The sequence below is a fragment of the Thunnus maccoyii genome, chromosome 12 (assembly GCF_910596095.1).
Source record: "Thunnus maccoyii chromosome 12, fThuMac1.1, whole genome shotgun sequence".
Classification (NCBI taxonomy): domain Eukaryota; kingdom Metazoa; phylum Chordata; class Actinopteri; order Scombriformes; family Scombridae; genus Thunnus; species Thunnus maccoyii.
In genome coordinates, this window is record NC_056544.1 from 22,737,455 (window position 1) to 22,756,697 (window position 19,243).

The window sequence follows — 19,243 nt, forward strand, 5'->3', positions numbered from 1 at the left end:
CTCGCAGATAAGTAGTTTCTGTTTTATCATTTTGTGTATTTCTCTCTCAAACGGAAGTATTGTCAGCGTTGTAGTAAATAATTAATTTGATTATGTTGTTACGCCCCATTAAGGCTGTTTACAGCCATGAGATACAGTGTGCCATGAAAAATTAATCCGTTTCCACGGCACCCTCAAACAAATGCGCAACGCTTCAGTGACATTGGAATGGGAATAGGAAAAATGTTTTTGAGGCCTGTGGTATGGAGAGAGGCGGGAAAGGAGATAAGAAAGAAAATATGATGAAAGGCTCAAAAGGAAAGAGGGTGGCTGCGTAGCTAAAGGCAAAGTTTACATTAGCCCTGGACACCATACTGGAGAGCGGTCCTTTGTACATATCCCCAGTAATCAGGAGAGCTAAAACTCAGGAGATATCAACCCCCTTTTGTCCACAACACGGCTTGAAATAACACAATGTCATTTTCTGTGCCTTTATTGAGGATTTCTTTGGTGGACACAAGTTGGCTTCCTTCAATATCTTGATTGTGAAGTACAAGAACAAAAAAAACAACATTTCCCAGTAAAACTCAGTATGTATTAGCTGTACTTTACTGTACTATCTCCTTTAATGTTATATTGCTTGTCGTGAATTAAAGAGTAAAGGTCAGTGCAGTAGACTGAGCAAATGAAGATGAGTTGCAAGGCATAGTTGTGTTATAATACAATCACTATGCTCCATGTATATTTTTGACAGTAATATAAGATTTTTCATTTTCCGCAGCAGGCACTGTCTGTGTAGCACAGTTAGCAGTGGGTGGGTGTGAAAATCAGCACACAGTAATGGAATTGTTTTCAATTAGCCTTAATCAAACCAGAGATGGAGATGACTTCATTGGTTGAATTTTGTGTAATTTACTGTTACCAACAGGGAATCGGAGTTGTGTTTGGACATTCAAACCACTCATTAAGTTTCGACATTGGAGGTCAGATATGGTAATTTTTATAGGTGTATAAATTGTGTGTTCATAAAAGGGGGGTTTTAGTGCCAGAATGGTTGCCTCTGAATTGCCATCACATGCTGTAAACCAGCTCAATATCAATTTAATTGGAGAGTTTCTACTGTACTCTAGTGAGGCCCCCCTTTTGCAAAGCATGACATGACTCCAAGCGATCACCTTTGCCCTCACGATCACTAGTTTACCTCCACGTATGCCACCATATCTGATTTTGTTCATTTCTTCTCTTTTTTCAAACATTAATATATTTTTACTTTTTCTTTCCTTTTCATTCCATCCCCTCCCCTCCTCCACTGCTTAAATCCTACCACCACCCCACTCGGCAGAAGAACCTATCACTCCTACACTTACTACCTGTAAGTAACCACTTTGTGTAATGTTAGTGCCATGCTTCTCACCCACACACTGTTTCCCATGCATGCAAAGAGCCATGTCATCCTCCTCCTGCCCAGAGCTATTACAGAGGCCCAACTGTAATCTCTGCTGGAGGAACGGAGGACGCCACTCCAATGCATCTCCACATGATGAGCACATCATACTGTATGTCACATTGGCACGACTTCTGACGAAAGCAGACAGACACAGCTACACCCCCACGAAAGAAAACCTGCCACTGAGTTGTTAGTGCAGACATAATTTCTACTACACTTTTAAGGAGTTTGTTTATCAAATGATTAACTAAACTGCCTTAATGATTGTACAGCTGCCAAAGTCATCTTGTGAAAGAAAAAAAATCAATGCAGCAGCTACTGCATTTTTACTGAGTGTGAATTTTTCATTCGCCTCCAATGATTCCATCTCTGTTGACTTGTCAAAGTTAGATTTTTTTGAAGTGCCTATCACAGTGCATCTATGCTTTAGTTGTGCCCAGAACCTCAATGAGCCAGATATTTCACATTTTTGTACACTTATGCATACATACTCTGCAAATGCCAAAATGCAACCAATAACTTCATATTTATTTGCTGTAATCTATACAAGATTAATCATATTTATATTGTTATTGGTATTAAATATTCTGAAAATTGAGCATGAGCTAACATGTTGACCTTACTAATTTGGCTCCATATGCATGTGATGATTTCTAGTCTTTCTCTCTCCATTTTCTCACTCTGCCATTAAACCATTTCAGCTTTCATGCTTTTTCTTCCCTTTTTTTCAAGCATGTTTTTTTTTTTTTTTAAATTTTTTTAGGTTATTGCACGCCCATCCGATTATTTCTATGGTGATGGTGGAGTTGTGTCTTTAGCTAACAAGACATTTGCATCTCTACTGAACAAGCTGATGTGTTCACAGCATAACCTCCGTTCTATTTAGATGTCTCCAACATCGTAAGACAATAGTCGCTGCTTTATTCACTCTTGATATAACAGATGATTCCAAATCACACCTCTGAATGGTAAAGAAGCTTATTCTGCAGCTCTGCCTTCCCTGCTGTAGCTCATAGGCTCCCTCTGTAAAGTCTTTGTGATGGATGCCGACTAATCTGTCTTGAGATGACTGTGATCAGAGGATAGAATGGTGGCTGCCTCACATCAAAGAACGTCTCAGAATACACCTGGAGATAATACTACTCTGAATACTCTGCGTGTCACTCATATTAGATCACAGCTGTCTTGAATGGAAAGCCCCAATGACTTAGTGGAGTGGTGTCATCAAAGCTGTGCATACACATTGGCCGAGCTAAGCAGGAGGAGATGAGCCTGTCAGTGAAACAATCAAAATATCAGTTAAGTGTTACATGCGCGTGTTGCTTTCTTGGTTTAATGCTAATATGCTGAAAGAGAAGAATGGTAGTCATGCTTGAACCGTGTGCATGCTGTAAATCAATGCTGAAATGCATTAAGATGCTTGTGAATGCTGCTGGAAGGTTGCTCCTATGTAGACAGTAGGAAAGAACCTAATCTAACCTAACCTAATAATTTTTTTCCCCTTAGAAGTTTGGGATTTAATGGCCAATTTTATATTTTTTGTTCTATTCTTTAATGAAAGGGACATAATCTTAATGAAGATTTAGCATGATTGCTTTGATTGACAAGGTTTCAGGTTGTATATTCCATTTCGAAACAATTGACAGGATGGATTTGAGCTGCAGATCCAAACCACAGGCCTCAGGAGGTCCCTTTAGAAACGTAATGGATATATGTGACATCAAACGGCTCCACGTCCACGTTTCTCTATGGTCTCATGTGTCAAGATGAATGGGAGGAGGGGAGGGGGGTTGTTGTTAGGATTAAAAAGAAGGAAAGGAGAGGGTTGATAAATGTTGCGACTCCTCTCTAAAGCTGATGAGATAACAACATAATATACAGTTAGATACGATGAAGGATTAATGAATCCCATGGGGAACTTGTGCCATTATAACAGAAAATACTAATAGACAATAAAATACACTTAGAGAATGCAAGAATATATAAAACCAGAGCAAATGGGGGTTGAATGAACATATGAAAAAATGAAATTTAACAGTTTAGAGATTGTGACTAGAAAATTCAATTTTAGCAACAAATTCAATAATGATTTGGTCCATTTTTATTCACCTAGTTATGTAGTGCAGATGTATTATAGATATATGGATGTACAGTATGTTTATGGTTTAATTCCGAGGGCAACTTGAAGAAAATGATCTTATTTTCATCTCTGTCATGTTGTAAATAAATAAAATGAAGAATATAGTAATAGCAATTTACAGCTAAATACATCAATAGGTTCAACAGGTGTTCTGTGTCACCAAGTAAAACCAACTTCTCAGACAACAAAACAATAAAGCAATTCTCTAAAAGCCCATTAACAGATGATACTGCTGTGCATCATGAGTAATTAATGTTCAAAGTTATTCTGGAGTGAGCAAGGATGTCCCATTCAATAATATGACTCCCCATCCTCCCATCTTCTCTATACATATATCTTTCTCCTGTGTCATACATGGGAGGAGCTTCTCTGTAAGCAAGCAAGCAAAACAGCATGTTAGCTAATTGGAAAGGACCCTGATTTGCAGCTTGACGTCTTACAGTGGAATCTGAAAATGTTGCATCTAACTATAGGGATGCTCTGTAGGAAAGTGTTAAGTGCTTGTCCCCCCTTCAGTTACTATTTTCAGGATGTACGAGCTCAGTTTTAAAAGCAATATTGTATATAGTCAAAGTTTAAATTGTCAAATCAATTATAGACTACAGATAGAGGCTCTCCTCTGAAGCGTTCTTTAAGGTGTTCATCTGCAGCTCTTGTCTGCAGGCTGATGACAGCCTTGTTGCCAGCCATGATATTACAACACCTGTATGATTGATGAACCCCATTAATGCTCTCATGCATTCATCAAAGTCTTTTAAAGGCATGAGAACATCCTGCAGTCGCCAAAATATGCACTTTAGGTATATTGCCAGAGGTGGTTGCGGGGGCTAGCACGCAGCACAACATCAGTCAGAGTGCTCATTAGGGATGCAGTTACATGTGTGATCAAATATATAACCATTCTTTAATCAGGTGGCCGTTCCGGCTGCTGTGCCTGCTGCTGCTGGGGACAAGGGAGAGATCAATTGGTATAGGGCAAGGGTTGCAATTGGGTCTTTATTCCCATGAGGGTTTGATTCATCCATCAAGCAGCAGGCATGCTAAGTAGAAACACACTTAGTGTAGCACTTTTCTGACTGATTTGTCAGGCTCATCTAGTGCTCCCCAAACCTCAGGTATGTGATCTGACTTAACCAAGACTTAACCAAAGTACTTTCTGTACTTTGTGTATTCTCTCATGTAACATAACATTACATTAACTTCTCAACATAAACCTGAAACATCAAAAATTTCCACACTACAGCTGGCTGAGTAGGCTTGAGTAGTAAGAGTAGGCTTGAAATTTAGCTAGCAAGACACAAAATTAAAATATTCGGATTATATCAGTTACACTACAAGATATAGAGACATGGTGATTTTACTTAATGCACTTAAGGGTTCAAGTGAAGTAAATCTATACACTGACATGTTTCCTATTTTACAGTATCAAAACAATGTTTTAGCGAAGGCCATCAGCTAACAGTAAGACCACCAACAGTTTGGATGCTGAAGGTTCCTTTCCAGCAACAGCTACATAAAAACTGCACCATTTGTGCAAACAATTTGTGTCTGATGTAGGTTATCCTCAAGACAGTCTACTTTAGCAATGTATTAAATTACTCTACTGTGAAACGGGTGACTGATAGTCACATGGAGAATTATCATCCAACTCTGCATTACTCCTCAGCTCTACCAAGCACTTTAGCATCTTTCAGTTCATTGTTTCAGTTTTCCGCTTGCAACTTAACTGTTCTAATATCCACTGTGCACCACCAATCAGCAGACACACAAAGTTAGTGACTAACTGGTGAATACAGTGGAATGTGTAGCTGACAAAGATACAAGTATTGTATCAGCTCATAAAAAAAAATTTTATTCAACACTATTCAGGAGTGACATGTTCCATTTCCATCTGGCAGATGGTCACTTATATCATAAATCCCTTAAGGTATGTGGCCACCCCCTTTTTATGGAGCAGCCCCAGTGGTAAACAAACTTGTATTCTTGTCATAATTTGCCATTAATCCTTGCAATGTGGTATCGGGAAGAGAAGCAGAGAAAAGTCTAAATAGAATCAGTCGCTGTTATCATTTCTAATTAACTTTTGATATCCAAGTAGCTCAATTTTTATTTGAAAAGAGAAAACACACATGTTCACACACATACGCAAACAGACTATAAATCATCCTCCCAATTCTTTGTAAATCTTACTTTTCATAATCACCTCCATTGCACTCAGTGTCAGAATGGGAGGCCTACTAAACGTACCATGTATAACACAATGTGCTCAGGGCAAACACCTTCATTAAACCTTACAAGGCGAACATGCAGCAAGAATCACATTAATTGGTACAAGCCTTGCGAGCCTACGAGCTCTGCATGTTGATGAGCAATTGGAAAGAAGAAGAGCAGCTCAAGCAGGGCGAAGGGATGTCATGCATGTAATTTTGAAGTTTAAATGGACATATTTTCAAATGATTTGTCATTTTCAACACACATCTTTTGGCACAACACACATTTGCACACACATATGACTACTTATAACACATTGGTATGTTTGATGGAAATAAATACTTTAATGAGAATATTATTTATATTTGATAGGTATGTGGTGTTACAAATATAATGTTATAATACATGTTAATTTTTAACTTCAACCAGGATTATAGATATTTAGTGATCAGTAAATAAAATTCATATACTTTTTACCCTTTAAACCATAATGTTGGAACAAAGTGATCAGAGAACAAAAATATATTAATGCAAGTTCTTCTAACACTGTCAAAATAACACTTTTAGATGCATAATACACAACTTATGGTACTTTAACAGATTCTGTTGAGAATGTAATCACTGTTACTTAAAATCCCAAATAAATTAAACTCACTATAGTGTGATACCCTATATATTTTATAACTCACAGTTTAAAAAGTGCAGATGTATAATATACGGTAAAATTTATGTTTGATTTCTGAACTGAACTAATAAGGACGCTCTTCATTTTGTTCGTTTAAAAGACACTTTTACATAATTGATGAAACACTCAAGTTAGCAGATAAACAGTATTGTACATCGCTGAATAGAGTCTGCATTCAGAAATATTTTTTATCTGTATTTCTGCTGGATGGATGAACAGACAACCTTATGGAAGAATGTTTTAGAGATGAATAGAAGTTTTTCAATGAAAGATGGTGCAAACAACTACTGAAATGCCCCCACTGGGTTAATCAAACATGATTCTGTGGCCCCTCCCAGCTGGGTGTCAGTCATCCAACAGACACACACACATACACACCCATGCGTGTGGACCGTCTAATGAAGCCTTCTTTGTCCCAGTGTCACAAGGTTTAGGCTGCTCCGGTGGTGAAATGAGGCCCACCATGCTGAGCTAGAGTTTTTGAAGCTCTTGTTTTAGAAGTTGCAGCAGCATCACCTCCCACATAACAGACATTCTGGCAAACACGCAGACATACAATCCGTGCAGCTTCCTTTTTGTTGTAGCTGAACTCATGGAGTTATGAGCTCTGCTCACTTAGATCCCAGATATGCCAGGCCTGTCATGTACTGAACTGCAGACAATCTCTCTAATGAGAGTTGCCTAATATAGTTACCTGGAGTGTTTGCTCAGTCTTCTACAAACACCTCTGCCATCTGTCTGTCTCATCCCCTTCATATGCACATTCAGAGCTGTTCAGAGGAATCTGCGATTTTGTTGTCGGTCATGCCTGCAAACAATCAGTTCTGTACATTTTTTGTTGGGATCTCACCATGTGCAGCATTGCGCTAACTATCAGGGGATGTGATAAATGGTCACATTCATGAACACACACAAACATTCTACTGTATACTTCCTTGTACTATCTCTCTTGGCACATCAGACCCTGTAATATAGTCATCTATCATTAAATTTTCGCTTCTTACAAATGAGGAGAGAATAGCATGCCAATTAATCTTCATCTAACACCCACAGTGCCTAACAAACATCCCAGTATTGCTGGTGCTTTCCTCATTTCGGCACTGGTGTCTGTGCAGCCTCGTTTATCTCCAGTGCTTGTGCTTCAACTGTTACACAGGCCAGAAAGGCGGAAATCCAAGTCTTAGCAGGCACAGAAATAAGAACAGTTGCACAGTATTAAAACCTGGATTATAGTGGTTGTAAAAAGTCTACTCCTTGAGTGCACACAGTGCCGACTCAGTCTTAATATTGCCTGGGGTACATACAGCTCCGCCTCTCACTCCTACCCAATACAATATGAAGCTATTACGCAAAAAAAAGAGACAAGATTGCCATTTTGTTCCCAGCTCTAATTGCAGATTAAAGACAAAAAGTGGGTCCAGCAGATGAAAATGTCACTACTTTGTCACTTTGCTTTCTGAAGAACGGATCCACTATTAGCCTCACGTCGCGGCCTTCAGAGCAAATGACTGTTTGAAGGCAGCGGGGGCCTGTTGCCATATGGCACGAGACAGCGACAAAATTGAATAAACAGAGGAGATTTGCGAAAACAAAGCAGCAGGAGTGCATCATTAGACAGCAGTTGTCCGTGAGAGAGACTGCAATTCAAATAGGCAGAGGGGTCACACAGAGAGTAACAAAGTGCGAGGATCAGTGTGAGGGCTGCCATAGTTAATTTTTAGACCGATCGCTCCCCTCCAGCTACAGAACAGCGGCAGTCAACAGATATAGCACATTCCATATCCATACAGTATGTTCCCTCTCAAGCTGTTTGCCATTTTTCTGTAGTGCAACTTTTGTGGAAATATAGGAGTGTTAACTCCTCAGAGTGATAATGTGATGTTTTATTAATCACCATAGGGACATTCTTTTATGTAAATGACTTATTCCTCTAAAAGGTCAGAGGCCAGGGTCAGCTTCAGCCCCTCAAGGATTCAGAGCCTTTCTTAGGACACTTCAGCAATATCAGTGGAGAGGAAAACTGGTTTTCACTAAAAAAAAATAAGAGTTTTCTAGTTTCTTAAGTTTTCAAATCTTTAAGAGGTCTCATTTAATGTCAGTTTCTTCATTTGGAATGGAGAGGTGACCTCCTTAGTTTGCAAGTTCAGTGATCATCACATCGTGACCTTTTTAAGCAAAAGGGTAAAATCAGATGGAAACAAATTAAAACAAATCAAATGCTGGCATAGAAATGGAGACCAAACCAAAAAATGTGGCTCTGTTTCAGCATTACAATAGAAATATTGAAAATCGGCATCACGTGTCAAAAAATAAAAAGCAAAAAGTGAAAAAAGTAAATAAAAGAAAAAAAAATGGAATAAAATGAGTTAAGTTAGAAGTGGTGGAACAGCACCACTTAGGACTGCATAGCTCCACTGATTGAAGGGTGAATTCTAAGTAAAGTAATTAATAGCTTAAGTATTAATATTGTACATTTCTAGGGCAAACGTCATGAAGTGCCTTACAAGTTAAAAAAAAATACCCACATATAACACACTATCTGACAACACACACAGCATCAATGAAAGGTTTCTCTGTACAAAAATGCTTTTAGACACTGTTTAAAACATAGCTTGCCAACCTAATGTCTGAAGGAAGGCTGTTTCAGAGCCCAAAGACAACAACAGTAAAAGCTCATGACCCTTAGTTCTGTGTTTTACTCGAGTAACAGACAACAAGCCCTGGTCACAAGAAGTCTAAACTAAAGTATAAAGGGTTAAGAGTTTGCATAAATACATCCAGGGGCTCGATTGCAGAGAGCTTTATAGGTCATTAGTAAAATCTTGAATCTTATCCAGTGATTCACTATCAATCACATGTGAAGTGAAGCCAGGATAGATGAGATGTGAGCTCTGCAGCTGCTTTTACATAAGAGGAATCACTCCCTCGGTGGTATATGTGTGTGCCTACATGCGGATTTGTGCACGTGTGTGTGTCTCCACGTGTTTACTCCGTACACAATATTTTAATGGTGTTCGATCTGGAACAGATTGCTTGTTGGCTCCAGCGCATCAACTCAAAATAGGTCAATAAAAGCAGGTTGACTGTTTCAGTTCACTGTTCACAACTTAAATTCTTCCGCCCCCAAATACTATTGCTAATTTTAAATCGTCAGGGCCACTGATGTATTTGGGTTAGGGTGTCACACCTTTCCACACTCTCAAGGATTTATATTTCATTGCTCGACAAAGCATTTCTAGCCTAATAAAGCCTAATGTGACCACAACCCAGGGCACATTAGCTCAGCCATCTCATTGCACCTATGAGTTATCGCTACCAGCATCATTTCAGATCATTCAAGTGGTTGTTGTTTTTATCTGACGGTTGTTTTTATTCATCCCCCTATGAAGGAAATTGGCCAAGAAGCGTAAAGAGACACTGAACAGCACCCGCCAGGAGATGACAGTGATGGTCAACTCCATGGACAAGAGCTACACGGAGCAAGGTACCAACTGTGACGAGGCGCTCTCCTTCATGGACACACACAACCACACGCTGAACACCCGCAGCGAGTGTGCACTCACACTCAACGGCCGCAGTGAGTGCACCCTCACTCTCAACGGCAGAGGTAAGATGGCCTTGCATCAGCCTACCTGCCTTTTACAGTCACACACGCCAGGCTTGGTGGAAGCAATTTATTTGGTTTGGTCAGGTGAGAAGGAAATCAAACTTGGCTGCACAGGAAATATTCACACCGGGACTTCCTGAAAACATGAGACTGGTCCTCTTCCAAGTGAACTGTGCTGTAGTTCATTTGGATTTTTGTTCAGGAAACAAACGCAATGTGAAAATATCTGTCATTGCTTCTGAGTTAGGACTGGAGTCGTATTTGTTTTGACTCCCCCTAATAAAAATCTCAAAATTTCAGGTGTCAAAAGTCAGCGTGAGACCATGACTTTTTCTTATCAGCATAAAGAAGTTGGGGTTTTTGTTCATTTATTGCAGGCAGTTCCATAAATTAGCACTGAAAATTAATTTTTAATGAAAAACTGTCTTAATGTCTCTTTATTTTTGCCTTGTTCAAACCAAGACTTTATTCAGTCCATGCAAATGATTTTGACAGTAATTTTGCAGCTTTTGAAAAACTACCCGTTGTTACCAGTGCTAGTGGCTGTCAACAGGGAACCGGCTTCTTCAAGACAGTTCAAAGGGAATTTACTTTCATTTGACAGAAGAGACTTTGATATGATTTTGTGAAAGATTGTTTAATATTTTCGTGTTCTTTAACGGGAGATGTATCCTTCTTCACAAGCCCTCAAAGGATTGTTCTTCCCTTTTTACACATTCCCTTTTTAAATGTCTTCATTTTCTCTGATTGATTATTGTTAAATTAACAAAAATGTAACTTAAATCAGGAATATTGATAATCTACTGCCAGGATTCTGTTGCTGATACCTGCACAATAGCTGTGTCAATAGTTGTGTAAACACTTGTTAATAGCCTGAAGGGAGTCTTGTATTTTGATCAATAATCGAGGCCTCTTGAAATCCCTAACCTGACCTAAGTCAGGTTTGGGATTACCTCAGTAAACATTAGCCTGCTGAGACGTCTGTCATGAGGTCCTAAACTCAGCTCTGTTCTGTTTTCAATTCATGGAGGAAACACACAACACATAAGATGCGCTGTGGTGCGATAACCTATTAATTTTCTCTGTCCCAGGTTAAACTTAATACTTTGTTGATGGACAGCTCAGCTAAGTCTGCACCCAGGGTTTGACCTGGTATAATCCCAGTCAAAACCATCAGATTAAAACTCCACAGCAGCTTCTGTCTCCACACCCCTGCAGGGGATGAGCCCCAAAGATGCTCTGACCTTGATTAACTGTCTGTTAGTGTGGATGTTCAAATCTGGCACTCTGTCTGCCAGTGCAAATGATTTAAATGCATTACTTCTTACTCTGCCTATCAGTGTAATGCCTTCAACACTGTACCCTAAGCTCTCTCACATGCTCCATGACCTTACATGACAGTCAATAGTGTCATTTTGGCTCAAAACATCATGGCTGGCAGATTATCGTCCTGAACAAACTACACTCATAACCTAAACCCTGTTAGCATGGCAGTTGGCTCAGATGGTGCACGAGAGGTCCTTATTGCGTTGTGGTACCAGGTGACAGACCAGGTTGCCATGGGGCAAAATGGACATTGACCTCATTGTCCGTATGAGCAATGCTCTGCTCTGGTACAGGAATAGTAACAGTTAAAAATAAACTAAGTACATTTACTCAAGTATTTAGTTTACTTAGGCACTTTCACCTTACTTGAGCACTTCCATTTTTTTCTACTTTGTACTTACACTCCACTGCATTTCAGAGTGAAATCCTGACCTTTCTAATCCACTGCATTCATTTGACAGCCATGGTAATGAGCTACTTTACAAATTAAGACTTTAAATAGTAGTTAAAATCAGTCAGTAATAATAATAAACCCTGTCAGAGACCATCCTTCTGCCTAATGAGTACTTTTTATACTTTAAAGTAAGACTGTGTAACTTTTGAAGAAATAAATAACACAAACTTTCTTTTTCAAATGAAAAGTTAAATTAGAGTTATACCATGAGCAATAAAATGCATCCCAGCTCAATTCAATATATAGGACTCAGGGGTTTTTGCAGAAACAGCCTCTCTTGGTGTTGTATGACCAGTAGCTTATAGTGGCTAATGATAGCTAATGTTAGCTAACTAGAATAGAGTTTTGTTGTAAAACTGACTTAACTAAATCTCTTTGCTTATTGTGTTTTTGCTTGTGGTCCCATTCCTCTCTGTCAGGTTGTCTAATGATGATATCTTTAAAGCAAATTATTTTCCATCGTTCTGTCATCAACACTTGTGACCACAGTGGCCACTGTTCAACAAAAGTTACATAATTGTACTTCTCTCAAATTTTACTAAAATACTTTTGTAATTTTATTTTAAAGGTTCAGTTCACCCAAATGACAAAGAAACACATTTACTTACCTACCTCTTGTGGTATTTAGTCATGTAGATTTAGTGCAGTTTTTGTTTAATTTGCTCAATGTCTCTCATTGTCCCCTATTTCTGCTTCCACTCCAGCATGGTGGTGAATAGAATTTTGTTTGTCCATTGAAAAATAACATTTAGCATAGAGCAAGTGAGAAAATTGTGATTGTAATTTGGGTAAAGTGATCGTTAAAGTGTAATTTTGAAAGCAGGACTTGTAATGATGTTTTTTTTTTACATGGTGGTCTTGCTGTTTTTACTTAACTTCTGAACAATTCTTCCATCACTAAGCAATACTAAACTGAACTATTGATGCCTTGTATTGTGTTCTTTTTTCCATCTGTAGCGGGATCCTCGCCTTCTTCCTTCACACTGCCTAAAGCCAACACTCTCAGCACTTCCATCCCCACCAACTCATACTACCCAGGTAAACATACACTGTAATCCTGTATGTCAACAGAGAAGTGCTTACTTTAGCCAGTGATGTTGAGCTAAATCGCAGGTTGTGAAAGTCAGTCATCTTGAATGTGCAAAAGTGTCAGATTAAATTAATAAGAGACAATATTTTCAAACAAGTATTAATTTGTTTTATGTTCTTGGTGATACCTCTTTTTATGTAAATTACAGACTAATGTACAAATGTGTGGTATAAATTTACCTAATAGTTTGTATCTGCTTTAAAAATTAGATTCCACTAATGAGAAGGTAGATAAATTGACTTTAAATGGGTTTACGCCCTGCTACATCCTTGGTTCTAACAGAAAGTAGTTTATTTCAGCTCACCAAGATGGAAATTAACTGTTCAATTATGACTGCAGTTTCTCCAAATTATATCCATAATTGTATGTCTTATGTAATCAGATCACAGCTCATTGATTAGATAGAGTAATGGGCAGCTATATTTATAATCAACTAAACTTGGTGTATAATTTGCCTTTTCCTGAAAATAAGATAAGTTTCTTGTTATGCTACTTGGCAAGAAACCAAAGTACTGTCCATAAGTTTTGTTATTATTTTTTTGTGGATTTATGTTGGCTTCTTTTATTTACTGCAACTCTCTTTCCTCCTTCAACTTCTGCACTTGTTATGGGGTATGAGCAGATCCCTTTGTGCCAACTGCCATCTTAGGTGAGACACATTTTCTTTTCCCATGGCTGTTGATTATTTATTCTTACTTCAACGTTTAAGAAAAATGACATCGTTGTTTGAAGACTTAACTGTGAGGACAGAAAAGCACAGATTTTTTTGTTTCTTCCCATTTTTGGTTTGGTTGGCTCTTTTACTAAAGATGGCTTCCTCACCTTCATACCTGCCTGCTGCTTTCTCCTCCCTCGTCCTACCCCCCTCCCACCCACCTCCCCCCCTTCTCCTCCTTCCTTCCCCTCTTCCTCTCCCTCCTGGTCAAACGAGGGGCTCTCCTGGGCTGAGGCTGGCTTCACTCCATCCCATCCGCATTGCGTGTCGTGCGTGTGATGTCACATACGTGTTTGACCTCTCATATGCATGGACAGACATGTGGACTGGATGTGGGGGAGTGTCTAGGGGGGCAACGGGGGGGCAGTTCGCCCCAGCGCCAAGGCTACAGCGTGCTGAAGCCATAGCAGCTGCACTGAGACACAAACAGAGATCGAATACAGGCAAACAGTGTGAGAGGGAGACAGAAATACGTTCTCTCTTAGTCCCCCACACCAAAAATTTTCAAAATACGGGAAGCGTTCGGTCTGAACATCTAAAGTCTAGCATTAGCTGTGCTGCCCTCCCCTCCCTCCCCTCTCTCCTCACTACTCATTTAACTCCCCTCCCTCCCTCCAAAACAACAACCTTTTCTATTATTCTTTTTAATGTCGCTCCCCCTGCCTTTGGCTAACTGCTAGTGACCTACTTGTTTTTGTTTTGGTTTTACCAGTGTTTATTCATCCTGTTCAGTGATAAAATAGAATTATAAAAAAGCATTTTGTTCTTCTGTTAATTATTACTGGCCTTTGTTGAATATGCAGCTTAAAATGCAGCATCTTATACCAGCAGATGCTTTTCTACCAGCAGAGCACATAATGTAGCGACTAAGTGGGGCACTAGAACTGTAATAATTTAATACTCAAGGCCAAGAAGATAGATGCAATAAGTAACTCTACTCCAGTTTCACCACAAGCACCATAACAGCATTTAGAAGTACACAACTTACAGTTAGGATGTATTTTTTTTCTCATTAGTGCAACTTAAGTCAGCATCTTTCATCATCGCTGTTATGACAGCTGCTTATGTTAGTTCCACATTTAATGAAGCGTGAAACAATTAACATGAAATTACAGCAGCCAGAAAAGGTTACATGCTTAGATCACTGAGGATTGGTAGTTTTTTTTGTTATTATTTCATTGCAGATTCCTTTTTTTTAAATTGGTGGTATGCATACAGGTGTCACCATTAACACATGCAAATATAATTATAGCAATTAGAGAAAGAAATTCAAAATGTCAGAATACTCAGAGAATAATTGGCATCATTACAGTATGCAAGTCACAGATCTGAAACAATTACAGTTTGTTCCAAAGACGACCAGTATTTCACCATTATTTTCTCCCTTGAAATCCATGACTTCCTTGTTTTGTTCTTTTACTTTTGTCATGCAATGTTGAAATTGCCCCATCCATCCACTCAACATCCCCCCTTGACTAGGCTTTCTACTTAGGCAGTTTGGGCTCAGAAGGCATGTGATCTTGCCCTATAGCGTAGCTCTAAAACACTCTACTGTAACGGGTTCTCATGCTGTATTGTTGCTTATCCCCTCTCTCCTCTCTCTTCTCCTCTCTTTCTCTTTACATACGTAACCTCTTATGTATCTGCTATCTAAAAAGTGCCCATTAATGGTAAGTTTTCCCAAGTGGGCCCTGGGTTGGGGGAAGGAGGTGGTGTTTACTCAGAAAGCAAGCCGACAGTGAGAGGCTGCTTCTGACATGGACATTACAACATTTATTGCATGACCAGTGGACATGTTAGCATCTCACCACCCTCCGTACCGTGCCACCAAGCCACCATTAGCCTAGCATGGTCAAAGTACGTACAGTGCCCCATGGCAGCATCACCCCATGGCATTCTCCTCCCATCTCTGCTTCCCTCCTGGGTTGTTGTTTTTCTTTATTTAGGTTTTTTTTTTTTTCATATTTCGGGAAAGAACGGGTGGCAGGGGTTGAATCCACGCTGTGTCTGTGTGATGCTTCTGACGGTGCCTGCTGCAACATGCTCACTGTGGCCCACCGCACCCCCTCACATCCTCCTCCTCCTCCATGTTTCTGGACACCCTCCATCGTCCGCTGGCTCCCCACAGCATCTGTGCCTCATGTCTGCCACTGACTGGATTACAGTATGAAAGAGCTGGAATGGACTCTGACTCTCAATATGAGCTGCAGCCCAAACCAGCATACTGTACTGCCAGTAAAAAAAAAGTAAACTTGTTGTTTTACAGCATCTTTTTGTGGATTGTTACGATCGCTTTCGATTTTATTCTGACAGTAGCCATATTAAGTGCTAATAATATAAGTGCTATACTTAAAATGCCTTGTATTTCAATGGCTATAGGCCAAACAGTACATTAGACCTATGATATTAAATATTTCCTAGCCACACACTGAGACAGATGGACCTGAACCTTCCCACCACATGACTCATCCTATTACTCAATGATGTTGTGTTGTTGTGACCATCCATAACAAACAGATTACTAGTTGAGAGTTGTTTGTCAATCTGGAGGGTGATGACATAATGCTTAACAGTAAATGAGATAGTGTGCCATGTGTTACTTGGAACAGTTGTAAGTGAGATATGAACTGGTAGATGAGTGGCAACGCCTAGGTAACTTTTCTCAAATTTATATGTCAATAAATTGTCATCAAATACCACTGACATTTACTGCTTCAAGCATTATGTCACCCATATTGAACTTATAACTATATACTGATGAATCACGTAAGGCTCCTTCCTCTTTATCCTGACCTGCTCTGGCCTGTCCCTGTGTTTGTGTCCCACAGATGAGAGCCAGAACATGGGCAGTGACACCAGCAGCCTGGTGCAGTCACACACTCACTCGCTGAGGAAGCGGGAGCCCGTTGACGTGCCGTATCAGACAGGTCAGCTGCACCCGGCAATCCGCGTGGCAGACCTCCTCCAGCACATCACCCAAATGAAGTGCGCAGAGGGCTACGGCTTCAAGGAGGAGTACGAGGTAGGACGCAACCCAGCTGTCATCCCCCACTGTAGAGGTTGCAAACACAAATAAAGCCTGCCGATAGACTTGTAACATCTCCGCTGAAATTCTTTAGAGGAAATGTTAAGTCTGATATGAGGCTTCATCTGTGTCATGGTGTAAAGCCCCATGTCTATTGCTCTGTAACTGTCTCTCTCTTTCTGTCTTTCTCTATTTTGCACCGCACAGCAGAACTGTTTTGTTTCTCCCCAGATGCACTTTTATGATAAATTGTTAATGTACCCCGTCTCAGTGTGTTTACGGTGTGATTCATTTTGTTGTTCATCTGTTCTTTGTTGTTTCCAACGATTGTGCATTTTGCGTGCTTGTGCGTGTGTGTTTGTGTCAAACGCTGCTGTCCCAGTAACCCGCGGAGACTCAGCTGTACACCAACGAGAAATACGAACCCCCCCCCCCCCAAAAGTGTGAGGAACAGCTATTGTAGCGGTGTGCTAGCTGTGACCCCTCCTTTATCTGAATCAGGTCCGATTAGGTCCCGGCAATCTCAGCCTGCTGCTCTCTTAAGACTGTTGATGCCTCTCGCTGACACCAAAACAAAAGATTTTTCCCCAGAAGAGCATCACTCTCATTTCCTCTCATTAGTGCGAGAGACTGGCAGGGCTTGGCGGCACTCCAGCCTCCTCGCCGTCCCTCAGCACCAAACCAGCCAGCCTCCTCTCACCCTGATGCCATGTTGTAACAGACTGGCTTCAAGCTATACATTTTAAATCCATCGTTTCAAATATCTAATCTGTATCACTTCACTCTCTCTATCTGATATCATACTGGTCTTTTTCACTAATACTATTGCCACTTTTTTTATACATACATCTTATATCCTTCTTTATCACTTTCCAACATTCTCATTTTCTCTTTTTTTAACTTGCCTCTCATGTCTTTCTTCAACCTCTAAACTCTTCTTTTAACCCTCCTTCTCGCTAATTCCTGTATCTTTTACATGTGTTCTTGTTTCTCTCTTGCTTCAATCTCCTTCTGAAATGTACTTATCTACACCTCCCTCCTTCTTTCCTTGCTTGAATTTCACTCTCTTCATCTCCCTCCCTACTTAATTTTACAATGTGTAGGCCAGATTTATCAGTAATTAACTCCCCACTTCCCCCCCATGACTGCAGAATTAAATAATGCAACCTCCCATTGCTACCTGCAGCATCAGATCATTGAGGGGCTGGAGAGCTTTGGGCTGCCCTCCGGGCCTAATCCATTATGGATAAAGGTGTTTTGGATTCACGCGGCCGGCATTGCATGGATGCATAACAGTCAATCAAAAGGAAGTGCGCCACAGCGAACGATTGGCCCCTGTCCCCTTACCCTGCTGTCACCTAGCTGTCCACAGCCTGCTGCATAAAAGGCCTGTGGGATGCTGTGCGTAACGGAGCTCATTCTCACTTGACTAGTGCGATTCATTTGTATGTTTTGTTCCGCTGCTGTCTTCTCTATATCAATCTGTCTTAAGGTCAATGCCCTTTTTAACCGTTTTATTTTTTTATGATGAGATTGGAGCCTAGTGCACCTCTAAACCTGTTGACTTACACTGTACTATATCTCTCTCCGACCCATGCTTCTTGTTATTCTGTACGTTAACTTTGGATCAGATAAACGAGGTAAGCCAATACTTTTGGTTATTTGTGAGTTTTCTAGACTTGTAGATGATATCACAAACTTGACAGATTGATGGTGCTTGTTGGCTATTTGTTAAGGCCCTGTGGGATTACAACATCTCCCATATATGATCTAGTCTGAAAAGGGCATTTACCAACAGAAGTTATGCAAAGTTACCAAAGCATTTGACAGTGTACAGATGAAATGTGTGAGGCAGTGACATTTTTCTTTTTAACCTGTGTCATGTCAAGTCTTGAAAATGTTGCCGTGAAATGTTTTATATAATCAGAAACTGTGTCTTAATACAGAGATGCTCCACATTTTAAGTCTGATTTTGGTTTATAAAGCTTTTCAAAAAATAGCATTAGATTTTATTTTTTACAAGAGCCAGAGTAACTCAAAAAATGTGGAAAAACACCATGCTAGTTAACTGCAAATTGTGACAAGTGGCTTAGCAAATGTTATGTGTATTATTATGACATACTCAGACCAACCAAGTACTAAATTTCATGTTAAATTTGGACTACCAAGCAGATGTGACTGATAATAATACAGTAGCTAGACCATGAAAAATGATACTGCATAACACTCCATTGCAAACCCATGTTGTATACTTTGGAAAAGCTTTAGGTCTGATGTAAGTTGTGACAAAGTATTTGCATGTACACATTTCTTCTGCACGTTGACACACAGTTTGATTGAGCAAATAGGAAGCAGAAAACAAGTTTAAATTGCTAACAAAAATGCTATGTTGTCATTATAACCCATAATGTTGTTTTCAGTTTTTTTTTTTATGTGAAGGAAAACATGTTGCATCTAGCCTACTATGAGAATCCTGAAATTCTACCACCGCAAATTAACACTAGTCAATCTGAATGAGTCTCCTCCTCACACAGTGAATGATTAATTAATTCAGAAGCAACTCA

The 19,243-nt window shown here is 39.8% G+C and overlaps 1 protein-coding gene across 16 annotated transcripts in view; it reads left to right on the forward strand.

Moving 5' to 3' along the window:
- Positions 1–19,243, forward strand: part of LOC121908234 (receptor-type tyrosine-protein phosphatase mu-like) — a 170,466-nt gene that overhangs the window by 111,127 nt on the left and 40,096 nt on the right. For 13 of the 16 annotated variants that reach the window (XR_006099196.1, XR_006099195.1, XR_006099194.1 and 10 more), the window contains exons 16-20: positions 1,322–1,351; positions 9,852–10,069; positions 12,807–12,887; positions 13,562–13,588; positions 16,483–16,676. Coding sequence is in view for 9 of the 16 variants with exons in the window: in XM_042428095.1 (XP_042284029.1) it covers positions 1,322–1,351; positions 9,852–10,069; positions 12,807–12,887; positions 13,562–13,588; positions 16,483–16,676 (550 nt within the window). In the remaining 7 variants the exon portion in view is untranslated. The remainder of the gene's footprint in view (positions 1–1,321; positions 1,352–9,851; positions 10,070–12,806; positions 12,888–13,561; positions 13,589–16,482; positions 16,677–19,243) is intronic. The other 3 variants (XM_042428098.1, XM_042428097.1, XM_042428103.1) reach the window with 3 other exon arrangements.